This window comes from Oncorhynchus gorbuscha, linkage group LG03 (genome assembly GCF_021184085.1).
Source record: "Oncorhynchus gorbuscha isolate QuinsamMale2020 ecotype Even-year linkage group LG03, OgorEven_v1.0, whole genome shotgun sequence".
NCBI classification, from domain to species: Eukaryota; Metazoa; Chordata; class Actinopteri; order Salmoniformes; family Salmonidae; genus Oncorhynchus; species Oncorhynchus gorbuscha.
The window spans coordinates 10,964,874-10,983,182 of record NC_060175.1 but is presented as its reverse complement, the minus strand read 5'-3'; the positions used below and the strand labels follow the sequence as shown (position 1 = coordinate 10,983,182).

General features: G+C 48.0%; 1 protein-coding gene across 1 annotated transcript in view; it reads right to left on the bottom strand.

Annotated features, from left to right (window-relative positions):
• Nucleotides 1-18,309, bottom strand: part of grip2b (glutamate receptor interacting protein 2b) — a 240,773-nt gene that overhangs the window by 54,164 nt on the left and 168,300 nt on the right. Inside the window, 1 exon segment of the mRNA XM_046338982.1 lies at nucleotides 15,026-15,165. Within this exon segment, the coding sequence (XP_046194938.1) occupies nucleotides 15,026-15,165 (140 nt within the window).

Sequence of the window (18,309 nt, the reverse complement as noted above, 5' to 3'; positions counted from 1 at the left end):
AGCCACTACCGATCCCTTTTCGGTTATCTGTTGGTTTTGTCTGATTGTTTTCACCTGTGTGTTAGTTAATTAGTATCTGTATAATATGTAGGTTGTCCCGCCCTTGTTTTGTGCGGGATTGTTTGTTGTTGTCATTTCGTTTTTGTGTTTTATTTCTCCTATGTTCAAGGTGATGGTTTATATTCAGGAAAATGTTTTACAGTTTTGTGATTTAATTATCTATTTAAAAATCATCTTATTTTACATATGATAAGGCCACATAGACGGTCAGAGATAATTAGACACTTTAAAAAATATATGTATTTTTTAATCTGAAGTACCCGAAAAGGCCACAAGGAGTCATCTTGTAAAATTAAACCTTGAAAGCTAACAAAATTCTGGTAGTTTACTGGTAAACGTTGAAGTGTCCATTACAGTTTTTTTTCAATTGCTAACATGCAATGGTCAAAACTGAAGTCACATTGTCAAAACGCTTCACACAATCAGCAAAACAGAAGTGTATGTGGAGCAAACTGTGAATCATTTTTCATCGTTTCACACAAAATGCATTCAATGACTACATTCTCGGAAATCCATCAACTCGGTTCTCATTCATACTCCACCACCTGTAAAACTATAGTTTCCAAAACGGTTAAAAACACATTCAAAACAGCATGATGTGAAATGTTGTGCATTTCTGCAGTAACCAGACTGAAAACATATAGAATATCTCAGCAGAATGCTTACTCATTCCAAACACCGGTGATTGCAGTTTCAGCTGAAAGCCGACCCAAGTGTCCTGTTTTTAGTCTCGTTAACAGACAAAAGGCTTCGGAAGGATTTAGTATGGAAACATGGATCAAGGAAGACAGGTTGGTGGGGGAAGAAGAGTGGCAGGGAGAGGGAGAATGTGTGAAGGACAAAGGAGAGGAAGTGATAAGGGCAACAATTATTGACCATGTTGTAAACCATGTTGTAAACCATGTTGTAAACCATGCTGTAAACCATGTTGTAAACCATGTTGTAAACCATGTTGTAAACCATGTTGTAAACCATGTTTGAAACCATGCTGTAAACCATGTTGTAAACCATGTTGTAAACCATGTTGTAAACCATGTTGTAAACCATGCTGTAAACCATGTTGTAAACCATGTTGTAAACCATGTTGTAAACCATGCTGTAAACCATGTTGTAAACCATGTTGTAAACCATGTTGTAAACCATGCTGTAAACCATGTTGTAAACCATGTTGTAAACCATGCTGTAAACCATGTTGTAAACCATGTTGTAAACCATGTTGTAAACCATGTTGTAAACCATGCTGTAAACCATGTTGTAAACCATGTTGTAAACCATGCTGTAAACCATGTTGTAAACCATGTTGTAAATCATGCTGTAAACCATGTTGTAAACCATGTTGTAAACCATGTTGTAAACCATGTTGTAAACCATGTTTGAAACCATGCTGTAAACCATGCTGTAAACCATGTTGTAAACCATGTTGTAAACCATAAACCATGTTGTAAACCATGTTGTAAACCATAAACCATGTTGTAAACCATGTTGTAAACCATGTTGTAAACCATAAACCATGTTGTAAACCATAAACCATGTTGTAAACCATGTTGTAAACCATAAACCATGTTGTAAACCATGTTGTAAACCATGTTGTAAACCATAAACCATGTTGTAAACCATGTTGTAAACCATGGTGTCTCAGAGAGGCCGGTTTAAGGGTGCAACCAACCAGCTTTCAACAGTTGCATCAATAGTACGAATTTTCCGGCAAAACTACAGGTGAGATGTGCATCCGTCAATGATAATTCAACTACACATTACAGTACAATACAGCATGGTCACATTTTTACATGTACTGACATTTCGAAATGTATTGATTGTTTTGTGTATTTCAGTAGGATTCAAAGGTTGCCTCCCACAGGAGGGAGAGGCAGAATATTATCAGATGTGCAGGAAATTGCCATTGTTGACATGGTAATTGTCAACATTGCAATAAAACTGCGGGAAATTCGGGACAGAGTGCTGGCAGACGATATCACTTTTGGGAATGTGTACACGGTCAGCACAACGACAAGAGTCCTAGAGAAACCTCAAACAAGAATGAAGCAGAGGTAAACTGTACCCTTTGAGAGAAACGGTGAACGTGTGAAAGAACTCTGGTATCAATATGTCCAGGTAAGATGTCTGTTCAATAACCAAACAGGGTACATACACAGCTATACATAATGTAAAGTACTGTGAAACTGTGGATTCACTGTATTTTAGAGAGTAATGGAGATGGAAGCCAGGCAAACTGCACATACATTCATCTTTGTGTCACGCCTTGGTCTTAGTATTTTGTGTTTTCTTTAATTATTTGGTCAGGCCAGGGTGTGACATGGGTTTATGTTGTTGTATTTCGTATTGGGGTTTTTGTATTATTGGGATTGCGGCTGAGTAGGGGTGTTGTATGGGCTTGGCTGCCTGAGGCGGTTCTCAATCAGAGTCAGGTGATTCTCGTTGTCTCTGATTGGGAACCGTATTTAGGTAGCCTGGTTTCGCTTTGTATTTTGTGGGTGTTTGTTCCTGTCTCTGTGTAGTGTTCACCAGATAGGCTGTAATAGGTTTCACGTTCCGTTTGTTGTTTTGTATTTTGTATATTACGTTATTTTCATGTATCGTCATTTCATTCATTAAAGAACATGAGTAACAACCACGCTGCATTTCGGTCCGACTTTCTTTCTACAAACGAAGAACGCCGTTACACTTTGTGGATGACGCTGGATTCAACATGGCAAAAACACGCCGCATGTGAAGAAATGTGATTGGACAGAGAGCAACCGTAGATGTCCCAGGCCAGAGAGGAGTTAACATCACAATGTGTGCAGTACTGTCCAATGATGGTTTGCTGTTACACAAACCACTCATTGGCCCCTACAATACAGAGAGGCTCAGTTATTTTCTGGATGAGCTGCATAATCGACTTGTGCCAGCGGAGGAGAGAGGGGCAAGAAACTCCCCTACCTTCGTTGTTGTGTGGGATAATGTGGCATTCCACCACTCTGCTGCAGTCACAGACTGGTTTGTTGCAAATCCCAGGATGTCAGTACTGTTCCTGCCTCCATACTCCCCTTCCTAAACCCCTTAGAGTTTTTCTCTGCGTGGAGGTGGAAGGTTTATGACCACCATCCACATGACCAGATGTCCTTACTGGATGGTATGAATGCAAGGTGTGGAGACACTTCTCCCAAAGACTGCCAGGGTGTGGAGACACTTCTCCTAAAGACTGGCAGGGTGTGGAGACACATCTCCTAAAGACTGGCAGGGTGTGGAGACACTTCTCCCAAAGACTGGCAGGGTGTGGAGACACTTCTCCTAAAGACGGCCAGGGTGTGGAGACACTTCTCCTGAAGACTGGCAGGGTGTGGAGACACTTCTCCCAAAGACTGCCAGGGTGTGGAGCCACTTCTCCTAAAGACTGGCAGGGTGTGGAGACACTTCTCCCAAAGATGGCCAGGGTGTGGAGACACTTCTCCCGAAGACTGGCAGGGTGTGGAGACACTTCTCCCAAAGACGGCCAGGGTGTGGAGACACTTCTCCCGAAGACTGGCAGGGTGTGGAGACACTTCTCCTAAAGACTGCCAGGGTGTGGAGACACTTCTCCCAAAGACTGCCAGGGTGTGGAGACACTTCTCCTAAAGACGGCCAGGGTGTGGAGACACTTCTCCTAAAGACTGGCAGGGTGTGGAGACACTTCTCCTAAAGACTGGCAGGGTGTGGAGACACTTCTCCTAAAGACTGGCAGGGTGTGGAGACACTTCTCCTAAAGACTGGCAGGGTGTGGAGACACTTCTCCTAAAGACTGGCAGGGTGTGGAGACACTTCTCCCAAAGACGGCCAGGGTGTGGAGACACTTCTCCTAAAGACTGGCAGGGTGTGGAGACACTTCTCCTAAAGACTGGCAGGGTGTGGAGACACTTCTCCTAAAGACTGGCAGGGTGTGGAGACACTTCTCCTAAAGACTGGCAGGGTGTGGAGACACTTCTCCTAAAGACTGGCAGGGTGTGGAGACACTTCTCCTAAAGACTGGCAGGGTGTGGAGACACTTCTCCTAAAGACGGCCAGGGTGTGGAGACACTTCTCCTAAAGACGGCCAGGGTGTGGAGACACTTCTCGTAAAGACTGGCAGGGTGTGGAGACACTTCTCCTAAACTGGCAGGGTGTGGAGACACTTCTCCTAAAGACTGGCAGGGTGTGGAGACACTTATCCTAAAGACTGGCAGGGTGTGGAGACACTTCTCCTAAAGACTGACAGGGTGTGGAGACACTTCTCCTAAAGACTGGCAGGGTGTGGAGACACTTCTCCTGAAGACTGGCAGGGTGTGGAGACACTTCTCCTAAAGACTGGCAGGGTGTGGAAACACTTCTCCTGAAGACTGGCAGGGTCTGGAGACACTTCTCCTGAAGACTGGCAGGGTGTGGAGACACTTCTCCTAAAGACTGGCAGGGTGTGGAGACACTTCTCCTAAAGACTGGCAGGGTGTGGAGACACTTCTCCTAAAGACTGGCAGGGTGTGGAGACACTTCTCCTAAAGACTGGCAGGGTGTGGAGACACTTCTCCTAAAGACTGCCAGAGTGTGGAGAAACTTGTCCTAAAGACTGGCAGGGTGTGGAGACACTTCTCCTAAAGACTGGCAGGGTGTGGAGACACTTCTCCTGAAGACTGGCAGGGTGTGGAGACACTTCTCCTAAAGACAGCCAGGGTGTGGAGACACTTCTCCTGAAGACTGGCAGGGTGTGGAGACACTTCTCCTAAAGACTGCCAGGGCATGGAGACACTTCTCCCGAAGACTGGCAGGGTGTGGAGACACTTCTCCTAAAGACTGCCAGGGTGTGGAGACACTTCTCCTAAAGACGGCCAGGGTGTGGAGACACTTCTCCTAAAGACTGGCAGGGTGTGGAGACACTTCTCCTAAAGACTGGCAGGGTGTGGAGACACTTCTCCTAAAGACTGGCAGGGTGTGGAGACACTTCTCCTAAAGACTGGCAGGGTGTGGAGACACTTCTCCTAAAGACTGACTGACGGCCAGGGTGTGGAGACACTTCTCCTAAAGACTGGCAGGGTGTGGAGACACTTCTCCTAAAGACTGGCAGGGTGTGGAAACACTTCTCCTGAAGACTGGCAGGGTCTGGAGACACTTCTCCTGAAGACTGGCAGGGTGTGGAGACACTTCTCCTAAAGACTGGCAGGGTGTGGAGACACTTCTTCTAAAGACTGGCAGGGTGTGGAGACACTTCTCCTAAAGACTGGCAGGGTGTGGAGACACTTCTCCTAAAGACTGGCAGGGTGTGGAGACACTTCTCCTAAAGACTGCCAGAGTGTGGAGAAACTTGTCCTAAAGACTGGCAGGGTGTGGAGACACTTCTCCTAAAGACTGGCAGGGTGTGGAGACACTTCTCCTGAAGACTGGCAGGGTGTGGAAACACTTCTCCTAAAGACGGCCAGGGTGTGGAGACACTTCTCCTAAAGACTGGCAGGGTGTGGAGACACTTCTCCTAAAGACTGGCAGGGTGTGGAGACACTTCTCCTAAAGACTGGCAGGGTGTGGAGACACTTCTCCTAAAGACTGGCAGGGTGTGGAGACACTTCTCCTAAAGACTGGCAGGGTGTGGAGACACTTCTCCTAAAGACGGCCAGGGTGTGGAGACACTTCTCCTAAAGACTGGCAGGGTGTGGAGACACTTCTCCTAAAGACTGGCAGGGTGTGGAGACACTTCTCCTAAAGACTGGCAGGGTGTGGAGACACTTCTCCTAAAGACTGGCAGGGTGTGGAGACACTTCTCCTAAAGACTGGCAGGGTGTGGAGACACTTCTCCTAAAGACTGGCAGGGTGTGGAGACACTTCTCCTAAAGACTGGCAGGGTGTGGAGACACTTCTCCTAAAGACGGCCAGGGTGTGGAGACACTTCTCCTAAAGACGGCCAGGGTGTGGAGACACTTCTCGTAAAGACTGGCAGGGTGTGGAGACACTTCTCCTGAAGACTGGCAGGGTGTGGAGACACTTCTCCTAAAGACTGGCAGGGTGTGGAGACACTTATCCTAAAGACTGGCAGGGTGTGGAGACACTTCTCCTAAAGACTGACAGGGTGTGGAGACACTTCTCCTAAAGACTGGCAGGGTGTGGAGACACTTCTCCTGAAGACTGGCAGGGTGTGGAGACACTTCTCCTAAAGACTGGCAGGGTGTGGAAACACTTCTCCTGAAGACTGGCAGGGTCTGGAGACACTCTCCTGAAGACTGGCAGGGTGTGGAGACACTTCTCCTAAAGACTGGCAGGGTGTGGAGACACTTCTCCTAAAGACTGGCAGGGTGTGGAGACACTTCTCCAAAGACTGGCAGGGTGTGGAGACACTTCTCCTAAAGACTGGCAGGGTGTGGAGACACTTCTCCTAAAGACTGCCAGGTGTGGAGAAACTTGTCCTAAAGACTGGCAGGGTGTGGAGACACTTCTCCTAAAGACTGGCAGGGTGTGGAGACACTTCTCCTGAAGACTGGCAGGGTGTGGAGACACTTCTCCTAAAGACTGCCAGGGTGTGGAGACACTTCTCCTGAAGACTGGCAGGGTGTGGAGACACTTCTCCTAAAGACTGCCAGGGCAGGGACTGGCAGGGTGGAGACACTTCTCCTGAAGACTGGCAGGGTGTGGAGACACTTCTCCTAAAGACTGCCAGGGCTGGAGACACTTCTCCTAAAGACTGGCAGGGTGTGGAGACACTTCTCCTAAAGACTGGCAGGGTGTGGAGACACTTCTCCTAAAGACTGGCAGGGTGTGGAGACACTTCTCCTAAAGACTGGCAGGGTGTGGAGACACTTCTCCCAAAGACGGCCAGGGTGTGGAGACACTTCTCCTAAAGACTGGCAGGGTGTGGAGACACTTCTCCTAAAGACTGGCAGGGTGTGGAGACACTTCTCCTAAAGACTGGCAGGGTGTGGAGACACTTCTCCTAAAGACTGGCAGGGTGTGGAGACACTTCTCCTAAAGACTGGCAGGGTGTGGAGACACTTCTCCTAAAGACTGGCAGGGTGTGGAGACACTTCTCCTAAAGACTGGCAGGGTGTGGAGACACTTCTCCTAAAGACGGCCAGGGTGTGGAGACACTTCTCCTAAAGACGGCCAGGGTGTGGAGACACTTCTCGTAAAGACTGGCAGGGTGTGGAGACACTTCTCCTGAAGACTGGCAGGGTGTGGAGACACTTCTCCTAAAGACTGGCAGGGTGTGGAGACACTTATCCTAAAGACTGGCAGGGTGTGGAGACACTTCTCCTAAAGACTGACAGGGTGTGGAGACACTTCTCCTAAAGACTGGCAGGGTGTGGAGACACTTCTCCTGAAGACTGGCAGGGTGTGGAGACACTTCTCCTAAAGACTGGCAGGGTGTGGAAACACTTCTCCTGAAGACTGGCAGGGTCTGGAGAAGAAGACTGGCAGGGTGTGGAGACACTTCTCCTAAAGACTGGCAGGGTGTGGAGACACTTCTCCTAAAGACTGGCAGGGTGTGGAGACACTTCTCCTAAAGACTGGCAGGGTGTGGAGACACTTCTCCTAAAGACTGGCAGGGTGTGGAGACACTTCTCCTAAAGACTGCCAGAGTGTGGAGAAACTTGTCCTAAAGACTGGCAGGGTGTGGAGACACTTCTCCTAAAGACTGGCAGGGTGTGGAGACACTTCTCCTGAAGACTGGCAGGGTGTGGAGACACTTCTCCTAAAGACAGCCAGGGTGTGGAGACACTTCTCCTGAAGACTGGCAGGGTGTGGAGACACTTCTCCTAAAGACTGCCAGGGCGTGGAGACACTTCTCCCGAAGACTGGCAGGGTGTGGAGACACTTCTCCTGAAGACTGGCAGGGTGTGGAGACACTTCTCCTAAAGACTGCCAGGGCGTGGAGACACTTCTCCCGAAGACTGGCAGGGTGTGGAGACACTTCTCCTAAAGACTGGCAGGGTGTGGAGACACTTCTCCTAAAGACTGGCAGGGTGTGGAGACACTTCTCCTAAAGACTGGCAGGGTGTGGAGACACTTCTCCTAAAGACTGGCAGGGTGTGGAGACAAAGACTGTGGAGACACTTCTCCTAAAGACTGGCAGGGTGTGGAGACACTTCTCCTAAAGACTGGCAGGGTGTGGAACACTTCTCCTGAAGACTGGCAGGGTCTGGAGACACTTCTCCTGAAGACTGGCAGGGTGTGGAGACACTTCTCCTAAAGACTGGCAGGGTGTGGAGACACTTCTCCTAAAGACTGGCAGGGTGTGGAGACACTTCTCCTAAAGACTGGCAGGGTGTGGAGACACTTCTCCTAAAGACTGGCAGGGTGTGGAGACACTTCTCCTAAAGACTGCCAGAGTGTGGAGAAACTTGTCCTAAAGACTGGCAGGGTGTGGAGACACTTCTCCTAAAGACTGGCAGGGTGTGGAGACACTTCTCCTGAAGACTGGCAGGGTGTGGAGACACTTCTCCTAAAGACAGCCAGGGTGTGGAGACACTTCTCCTGAAGACTGGCAGGGTGTGGAGACACTTCTCCTAAAGACTGCCAGGGCGTGGAGACACTTCTCCCGAAGACTGGCAGGGTGTGGAGACACTTCTCCTAAAGACTGCCAGGGTGTGGAGACACTTCTCCCGAAGACTGGCAGGGTGTGGAGACACTTCTCCTGAAGACTGGCAGGGTGTGGAGACACTTCTCCTAAAGACTGGCAGGGTGTGGAGACACTTCTCCTGAAGACTGGCAGGGTGTGGAGACACTTCTCCTGAAGACTGGCAGGGTGTGGAGACACTTCTCCTGAAGACTGGCAGGGTGTGGAGACACTTCTACTGGCAGGGTGTGGAGACACTTCTCCTGAAGACTGGCAGGGTGTGGAGACACTTCTCCTGAAGACTGGCAGGGTGTGGAGACACTTCTCCTAAAGACTGGCAGGGTGTGAAGACACTTCTGAAGACTGGCAGGGTGTGGAGACACTTCTCCTAAAGACTGCCAGGGTGTGGAGACACTTCTCCTGAAGACTGGCAGGGTGTGGAGACACTACTCCCAAAGACTGGCAGGGTGTGGAGACACTTCTCCTGAAGACTGCCAGGTGTGGAGACACTTCTCCTGAAGACTGGCAAGGTGTGGAGACTCTTCTCCTGAAGACTGGCAGGTTGTGGAGACACTTCTCCCAAAGACTGGCAGGGTGTGGAGACACTTCTCCTGAAGACTGACAGGGTGTGGAGACACTTATCCTAAAGACTGCCAGGGTGTGGAGACACTTCTCCCAAAGACTGGCAGGGTGTGGAGACACTTCTCCCAAAGACTGGCAGGGTGTGGAGACACTTCTCCCAAAGACTGGCAGGGTGTGGAGACACTTATCCTAAAGACTGCCAGGGTGTTGAGACACTTCTCCCAAAGACTGGCAGGGTGTGGAGACACTTCTTCTGAAGACTGACAGGGTGTGGAGACACTTCTCCTAAAGACTGGCAGGGTGTGGAGACACTTCTCCTAAAGACTGGCAGGGTGTGGAGACACTTCTCCTAAAGACTGGCAGGGTGTGGAGACACTTCTCCTAAAGACTGGCAGGGTGTGGAGACACTTCTCCCAAAGACGGCCAGGGTGTGGAGACACTTCTCCTAAAGACTGGCAGGGTGTGGAGACACTTCTCCTAAAGACTGGCAGGGTGTGGAAACACTTCTCCTGAAGACTGGCAGGGTCTGGAGACACTTCTCCTGAAGACTGGCAGGGTGTGGAGACACTTCTCCTAATGACTGGCAGGGTGTGGAGACACTTCTCCTAAAGACTGGCAGGGTGTGGAGACACTTCTCCTAAAGACTGGCAGGGTGTGGAGACACTTCTCCTAAAGACTGGCAGGGTGTGGAGACACTTCTCCTAAAGACTGCCAGAGTGTGGAGAAACTTGTCCTAAAGACTGGCAGGGTGTGGAGACACTTCTCCTAAAGACTGGCAGGGTGTGGAGACACTTCTCCTGAAGACTGGCAGGGTGTGGAGACACTTCTCCTAAAGACAGCCAGGGTGTGGAGACACTTCTCCTGAAGACTGGCAGGGTGTGGAGACACTTCTCCTAAAGACTGCCAGGGCGTGGAGACACTTCTCCCGAAGACTGGCAGGGTGTGGAGACACTTCTCCTAAAGACTGCCAGGGTGTGGAGACACTTCTCCCGAAGACTGGCAGGGTGTGGAGACACTGAAGACTGGCAGGGTGTGGAGACACTTCTCCTAAAGACTGGCAGGGTGTGGAGACACTTCTCCTGATGACTGGCAGGGTGTGGAGACACTTCTCCTGAAGACTGGCAGGGTGTGGAGACACTTCTCCTAAAGACTGGCAGGGTGTGGAGACACTTCTCCTGAAGACTGGCAGGGTGTGGAGACACTTCTCCTGAAGACTGGCAGGGTGTGGAGACACTTCTCCTAAAGACTGGCAGGGTGTGAAGACACTTCTGAAGACTGGCAGGGTGTGGAGACACTTCTCCTAAAGACTGCCAGGGTGTGGAGACACTTCTCCTGAAGACTGGCAGGGTGTGGAGACACTACTCCCAAAGACTGGCAGGGTGTGGAGACACTTCTCCTGAAGACTGCCAGGTGTGGAGACACTTCTCCTGAAGACTGGCAAGGTGTGGAGACTCTTCTCCTGAAGACTGGCAGGGTGTGGAGACACTTCTCCCAAAGACTGGCAGGGTGTGGAGACACTTCTCATGAAGACTGACAGGGTGTGGAACACTTATCCTAAAGACTGCCAGGGTGTGGAGACACTTCTCCCAAAGACTGGCAGGGTGTGGAGACACTTCTCCCAAAGACTGGCAGGGTGTGGAGACACTTCTCCCAAAGACTGGCAGGGTGTGGAGACACTTATCCTAAAGACTGCCAGGGTGTGGAGACACTTCTCCCAAAGACTGGCAGGGTGTGGAGACACTTCTTCTGAAGACTGACAGGGTGTGGAGACACTTATCCTGAAGACTGGCAGGGTTGGATAGACATTCCAGAAGACACTTTCCAAGATGCATAAGATGTGATGTTGATGAGAACTTGTGGCCAAATGAACTAGAACCTCACAGTACTGTACAGTATGAGTGATTATACTATACATGTTGATGAGAACTAGAACCCTCACAGTACTGTACAGTATGAGTGATTATACTATACATGTTGATGAGAACTAGAACCCTCACAGTACTGTACAGTATGAGTGTTATATTATACATGTTGATGAGAACTAGAACCCTCACAGCACTGTACAGTATGAGTGATTATACATGTTGATGAGAACTAGAACCCTCACAGTACTGTACAGTATGAGTGATTATACTATACATGTTGATGAGAACTAGAACCCTCACAGTACTGTACAGTATTAGTGATTATACTATACATGTTGATGAGAACTAGAACCCTCACAGTACTGTACAGTATGAGTGATTATACTATACATGTTGATGATGATGTTATTTTAATAATTATTATTGCAGCCCTGGAATTTCAGGAATACGTTTTTTATTTGAACTTTTTATTTTTCACAAGTAAATTACGATATTCAAAGATATGCAGTTTTTACCCCCAAGCCATGAGACTCCTGAACAGATCATCAAATGGCTACCCAGACTATCTGCATTGTTGTCATACGTCTGTCCAAGGGTGGGAGGAAAATAGCAGACCTTGGTCATAAGGCAAATACTTTCAAATAGACAGTACATTATGAATCTGAAATACGTGAAAGTACTGGGGATGCTCTTGATTTAGCTTGGCGTTCTTTTGGCACGTTCCGGATTATTCCATTGGTTTCACTGTACTAAATCTAGCACAGCTCGTGTATTGGAAAGTATCTGAGACCTGTATTTGACCTTGCTAGGTCTGGAAAATTTATGCCGTAGTCTATTTGTTTATTTGTCAGGGCCAATGCCACAACAACACCCATTGCACAACCACAACAACAACCACTGCACGCTATTCAGCTACACAGTTTACTTCTACGTTTCCATCTCTGCCTGTGGTTCCTTCTAATGTAATGACAATCAGCATGTCATAAACAACATTTGATTTACCACCAGACGACTGCATTACAGCCTTAACTGTTTGTCCATGGAAACATTTTAATGTGATCATACATCATACTAATTTCTAAGCGGATCATTTTATTTAAACTCAGAGAAATTATCAAAGTGACCAACGCTGAAAGCAGTTCAGTTGTTTTCCTTCATTGTACATAATGATTATTGTGTGGTTTTATGGGGAGTAAAACCTCAGAACCACATAGACCTCATAGCACATGAATTGGAAAGATGAGCTGTTAGGGGATTCTCTAAGACAACTAACAGTATGTATCTGTTGGACAGTGTTGGAGCCTGGACAGATGAGGCAGAGGCCACATTGTTCTGTAGAAGCCAGAGCCGCAGTTGGTGCCAGCAGCACTCAGCTAGTCAGCTACAGCAGCACTCAACTAGCCAGCTACAGCAGCACTCAGCTAACCAGCTGCAGCAGCACTCAGCTAGCCGGCTACAGCATTCCTCACCTAGCCAGCCAGCTACAGCAGAACTCGCTAGCAAGCTACATCATCACTTAGTTAGCCAGCTACAGCATCCCTGAGTTAGCCAGCCAGCTACAGCATCACTCAGCTAGCCAGCTACAGCATCCCTCAGCTAACCAGCCGGCTACAGCAGCACTCAGCTAGCCTGCTACAGCATCACTCAGCTAGCCAGCTACAGCATCCATAAGCTAGCCAGCCAGCTACAGCATCTCTCAGCTAGCAGGCTACAGCATCACTCAGCTAGCCAGCCAGCTACAGCATCACTCAGCTAGCCAACTACAGCATCCCTCAGCTAGCCAGCCAGCTACAGCATCACTCAGCTAGCCAGCCAACTATAGCGTCACTCAGCTAACCAGCTGTATCAAATTCACCAACCCTGCCTGGATTTATGTATTTGTCAGTTTGTTTAAATGTCAAACTACAAATGGCTTGTTAGGTCTCAGATGTCCTCAAAGTGTTTACCCCTTGAGGGTGTACGTCTCCTACTATGCAAATGTAGAGGACGTACAGTCCTGGCAAGGTACATTTAAGATGGTGGGTACGGTATTTGGCTAGCGGCTTATCTGCTGAAAAGCCGAAACATTTGTGTACACTATCCCTGATGCAGAGAAAATATTTGTAAAACAATCCCGCTTTATGCAACATCTTTTTGAGTGCGGCGCCAATCACACCTTTTATTGTCTGACTTTAGGGGTTTTATGCCCCAGACAAGCTTCTGGGAGATGATCCCCTTTTGATTAGGTGCAGGCTGACACCAGAGACCAGGCTGACACCAGAGACCAGGCTGACACCAGGCTGATACCAGAGACCAGGCTGACACCAGAGACCAGGCTGACACCAGGCTGACACCAGAGACCAGGCTGACCACAGGCTGACCCCAGAGACCAGGCTGACACCAGAGACCAGGCTGACACCAGAGACCAGGCTGACACCAGACACCAGGCTGACACCAGACACCAGGCTGACACCAGAGACCAGGTTGACACCAGAGACCAGGCTGACACCAGACACCAGGCTGACACCAGAGACCAGGCTGACACCAGAGACCAGGCTGACACCAGGCTGACCCCAGAGACCAGGCTGACACCAGAGACCAGGCTGACACCAGAGACCAGGCTGACACCAGGCTGACACCAGGCTGACACCAGAGGAAGGCCCAAACATGTTGGGAAATCAAGAAAAAAAATATACAGTATATCACAAAAGTGAGTACATCCCCCTGTAAATATTTGAGTATATCTTTTCATGTGACAACACTGAAGAAATGACACTTTACTCACTTTCGTTGCCAGCGGTTTAGACATTAATGGCTGTGTGTTGAGTTATTTTGAGGGGACAGCAAATTTACACTGTTATACAAGCTGTACACTCACTACTTTACATTGTAGCGAAGTGTCATTTCTTCAGTGTTGTCACGTGAAAAGATATACTCAAATATCTACAAAACTGTGAGCGTTGTACTCACGTTTGCGATATACTGTGTATATATATATATATTTCAATTTTATTGTCACATACCCAGCATAGGTACAGGGTCAACCATAGTAGTATGATAGGTGCAATGTAATGTGTTGTTGTACAGGGTCAACCATAGTAGTATGATAGGTGCAGTGAAATGTGTTGTTGTACAGGGTCAACCATAGTAGTATGATAGGTGTTGTTTTACAGGGTCAGTCATAGTAGTATGATAGGTGTTGTTGTACAGGGTCAGTCATAGTAGTATGATAGGTGGTGTCTGGTTACTGTAAAAGATGATGAGGAGTCCTTCCTGCTTGCTCTTTGAGGTCTAGGCTGGGTTACTGTAAAAGATGATGAGGAGTCCTTCCTGCTTGCTCTTTGAGGTCTAGGCTGGTTTACTGTAAAAGATGAGGAGTCTTTCCTGCTTGCTCTTTCGGGTCTAGGCTGGGTTACTGTAAAAGATGATGAGGAGTCCTTCCTGCTTGCTCCTTGAGGTCTAGGCTGGGTTACTGTAAAAGATGAGGAGTCTTTCCTGCTTGCTCTTTGAGGTCTAGGCTGGGTTACTGTAAAAGATGATGAGGAGTCCTTCCTGCTTGCTCTTTGAGGTCTAGGCTGGGTTACTGTAAAAGATGATGAGGAGTCCTTCCTGCTTGCTCTTTGAGGTCTAGGCTGGGTTACTGTAAAAGATGATGAGGAGTCCTTCCTGCTTGCTCTTTGAGGTCTAGGCTGGGTTACTGTAAAAGATGATGAGGAGTCCTTCCTGCTTGCTCTTTGAGGTCTAGGCTGGGTTACTGTAAAAGATGATGAGGAGTCCTTCCTGCTTGCTCTTTGAGGTCTAGGCTGGGTTACTGTAAAAGATGATGAGGAGTCCTTCCTGCTTGCTCTTTGAGGTCTAGGTTGGGTTACTGTAAAAGATGATGAGGAGTCCTTCCTGCTTGCTCTTTGAGGTCTAGGCTGGGTTACTGGAAAAGCCTGTTATAAAAAACATATTTTATTAATGAACTCGATTGATTGATTTTGTGAACACTTACTGTCGACTTGTTTTTTGATCTTGAGTGTGACCGTCTCCCCGGCCATCTGTAGCAGGTGAATGGCCTCGCTGAGCGGCTTTCCCTTCAGACTGACACTGTTGATAGCCAGGATACGATCTCCCACATGGATGGCTCCGGTCCTACGGGGAAGAGGACAGGTTAAATGGTGTCAGGGTCTCTCAGAGTAGGAAAGCTGATCCAGGATCATAATAATGTATTTTAGATCATGATGAATACGATTATATAGAAAGGGGGGAACCTGATTCTAGATCAGTATAAATTATTATGGGTCCTGGAATGTTGACAAATAGCTCAAGTGGGACCAGCCAGTTCGTGTTTCATGATAACGTGACCTGACCAGGAAAATCTCTAGTCAGGAAATACTTGGTGGGAAAACTCCAGGCCCTAATTTATGGAGATGGTACATTAGAGCGGATTTATTTGATGGCAGTACTGTAATATAATTGTGTCTATAAGATGGATCATGATGATTTGTCATGGCCTCGTGTTTAACCCATCCAACATACCTAACGATTTAATGGAATCAATTATTTTCATAGGTACAATCCCTTTACTAAAAGAGATCCTGTTTATATAACAGCCGTAAACATGCAGAATAGCTCTGCCCGTTAAGTTGACCCAAAAGTCCCACTCTGGTAGAAATGAAAACAGATTCCCTTATCTGGTTAGATATACACAAACATATGAGTCAAGATGTGAGCGTGTGCCAATGAGTCACAAGCTGCAGGAACAGCGATCATGATCGAGGTCAAACAATGATAAGCCTCTGTCTGTCTGTCTGTCTGTCTGTCTGTCTGTCTGTCTGTCTGTCTGTCTGTCTGTCTGTCTGTCTGTCTGTCTGTCTGTCTGTCTGTCTGTCTGTCTGTCTGTCTGTCTGTCTGTCTGTCTGTCTGTCTGTCTGTCTGTCTGTCTGTCTGTCTGTCCCGTGTCTGTCTGTCTGTCTGTCTGTCTGTCTGTCTGTCTGTCTGTCTGTCTGTCTGTCTGTCTGTCTGTCTGTCTGTCTGTCTGTCTGTCTGTCTGTCTGTCTGTCTGTCTGTCTGTCTGTCTGTCTGTCTGTCTGTCTGTCTGTCTGTCTGTCTGTCTGTCTGTCTGTCTGTCTGTCTGTCTGTCTGTCTGTCTGTCTGTCTGTCTGTCTGTCTGTCTGTCTGTCTGTCTGTCTGTCTGTCTGTCTGTCTGTCTGTCTGTCTGTCTGTCTGTCTGTCTGTCTGTCTGTCTGTCTGTCTGTCTGTCTGTCTGTCTGTCTGTCTGTCTGTCTGTCTGTCTGTCTGTCTGTCTGTCTGTCCCGTGTCTGTCTGTCTGTCTGTCTGTCTGTCTGTCTGTCTGTCTGTCTGTCTGTCTGTCTGTCTGTCTGTCTGTCTGTCTGTCTGTCTGTCTGTCTGTCTGTCTGTCTGTCTGTCTGTCTGTCTGTCTGTCTGTCTGTCTGTCTGTCTGTCTGTCTGTCTGTCTGTCTGTCTGTCTGTCTGTCTGTCTGTCTGTCTGTCTGTCTGTCTGTCTGTCTGTCTGTCTGTGATCTCTGACGAGGCGATACGATAGAGCCTCCACTCTGTTGATGCTATAAACAGACCTGGGTTAAAGAAGTATTTGTTTTCTATCAAATATTTAGAGTGTTGGATTCAGGACGCTTTGGTGTTTGCACTTTTGGGGACTATTCTATTGGTTACATTGCACCAGAAAAGCTCAATCAAGTGCGGCTAAAGTATGAAATATTTCAAAATACTATTTGAAACCAGGTCTACACAAAAAACAGGACAAATAATATAAATAAACTTAAATGCATGTTGATCAAAATGTACATTAGCTCGCGGCATGGGACTGGTGTTGACCGGGGTTCAAATAGTATTTGAAATCATTTCAAATACTTTTATCTGGGCTTGTTTGAGCTTGTCTGATGCAATGGAACCAATAGAATTGTGGCAAAACTGTAAACCCCGCCCATCTGGCACTCCAGGCAGGCTAAAGCAAACACTAATACATTTTGAATACTATTTGAACCCAAGTCTGTGATTGGTGGTCTGTATGAGAACAAAATGCTATGAGCAGTGTAGAAGGGAATCAGATGGTCTCTCATGGAGACTGAAAGGCTTTCTTCAGTTCACATGTTAGAGGAGTACATAGGCCATGTGTCGTAGGCACGCATGCACACACACAGACACATGCACACACACAGACACATGCACACACACAGACACATGCACACACACAGACACATGCACACACACAGACACATGCACACACACAGACACATGCACACACACAGACACATGCACACACACAGACACATGCACACACACAGACACATGCACACACACAGACACATGCACACACACAGACACATGCACACACACAGACACATGCACACACACAGACACATGCACACACACAGACACATGCACACACACAGGCACATGCACACACACAGACACATGCACACACACAGGCACATGCACACACACAGACACATGCACACACACAGGCACATGCACACACACAGACACATGCACACACACAGACACATGCACACACACAGACACATGCACACACACAGACACATGCACACACACAGACACATGCACACACACAGACACATGCACACACACAGACACATGCACACACACAGACACATGCACACACACAGACACATGCACACACACAGACACATGCACACACACAGACACATGCACACACACAGACACATGCACACACACATACACATGCACACACACAGACACATGCACACACACAGGCACATGCACACACAGACACATGCACACACACAGGCACATGCACACACACAGACACATGCACACACACAGGCACATGCACACACACAGACACATGCACACACACAGACACATGCACACACACAGACACATGCACACACACAGGCACATGCACACACACAGACACATGCACACACACAGGCACATGCACACACACAGACACATGCACACACACAGGCACATGCACACACACAGGCACATGCACACACACAGACACATGCACACACACAGACACATGCACACACACAGGCACATGCACACACACAGACACATGCACACACACAGGCACATGCACACACACAGACACATGCACACACACAGACACATGCACACACACAGACACATGCACACACACAGACACATGCACACACACATGCACACACACAGACACATGCACACACACAGACACATGCACACACACAGACACAGACACAGACACACACAGACAGACACAGACAGACACAGACACACACAGACACAGAC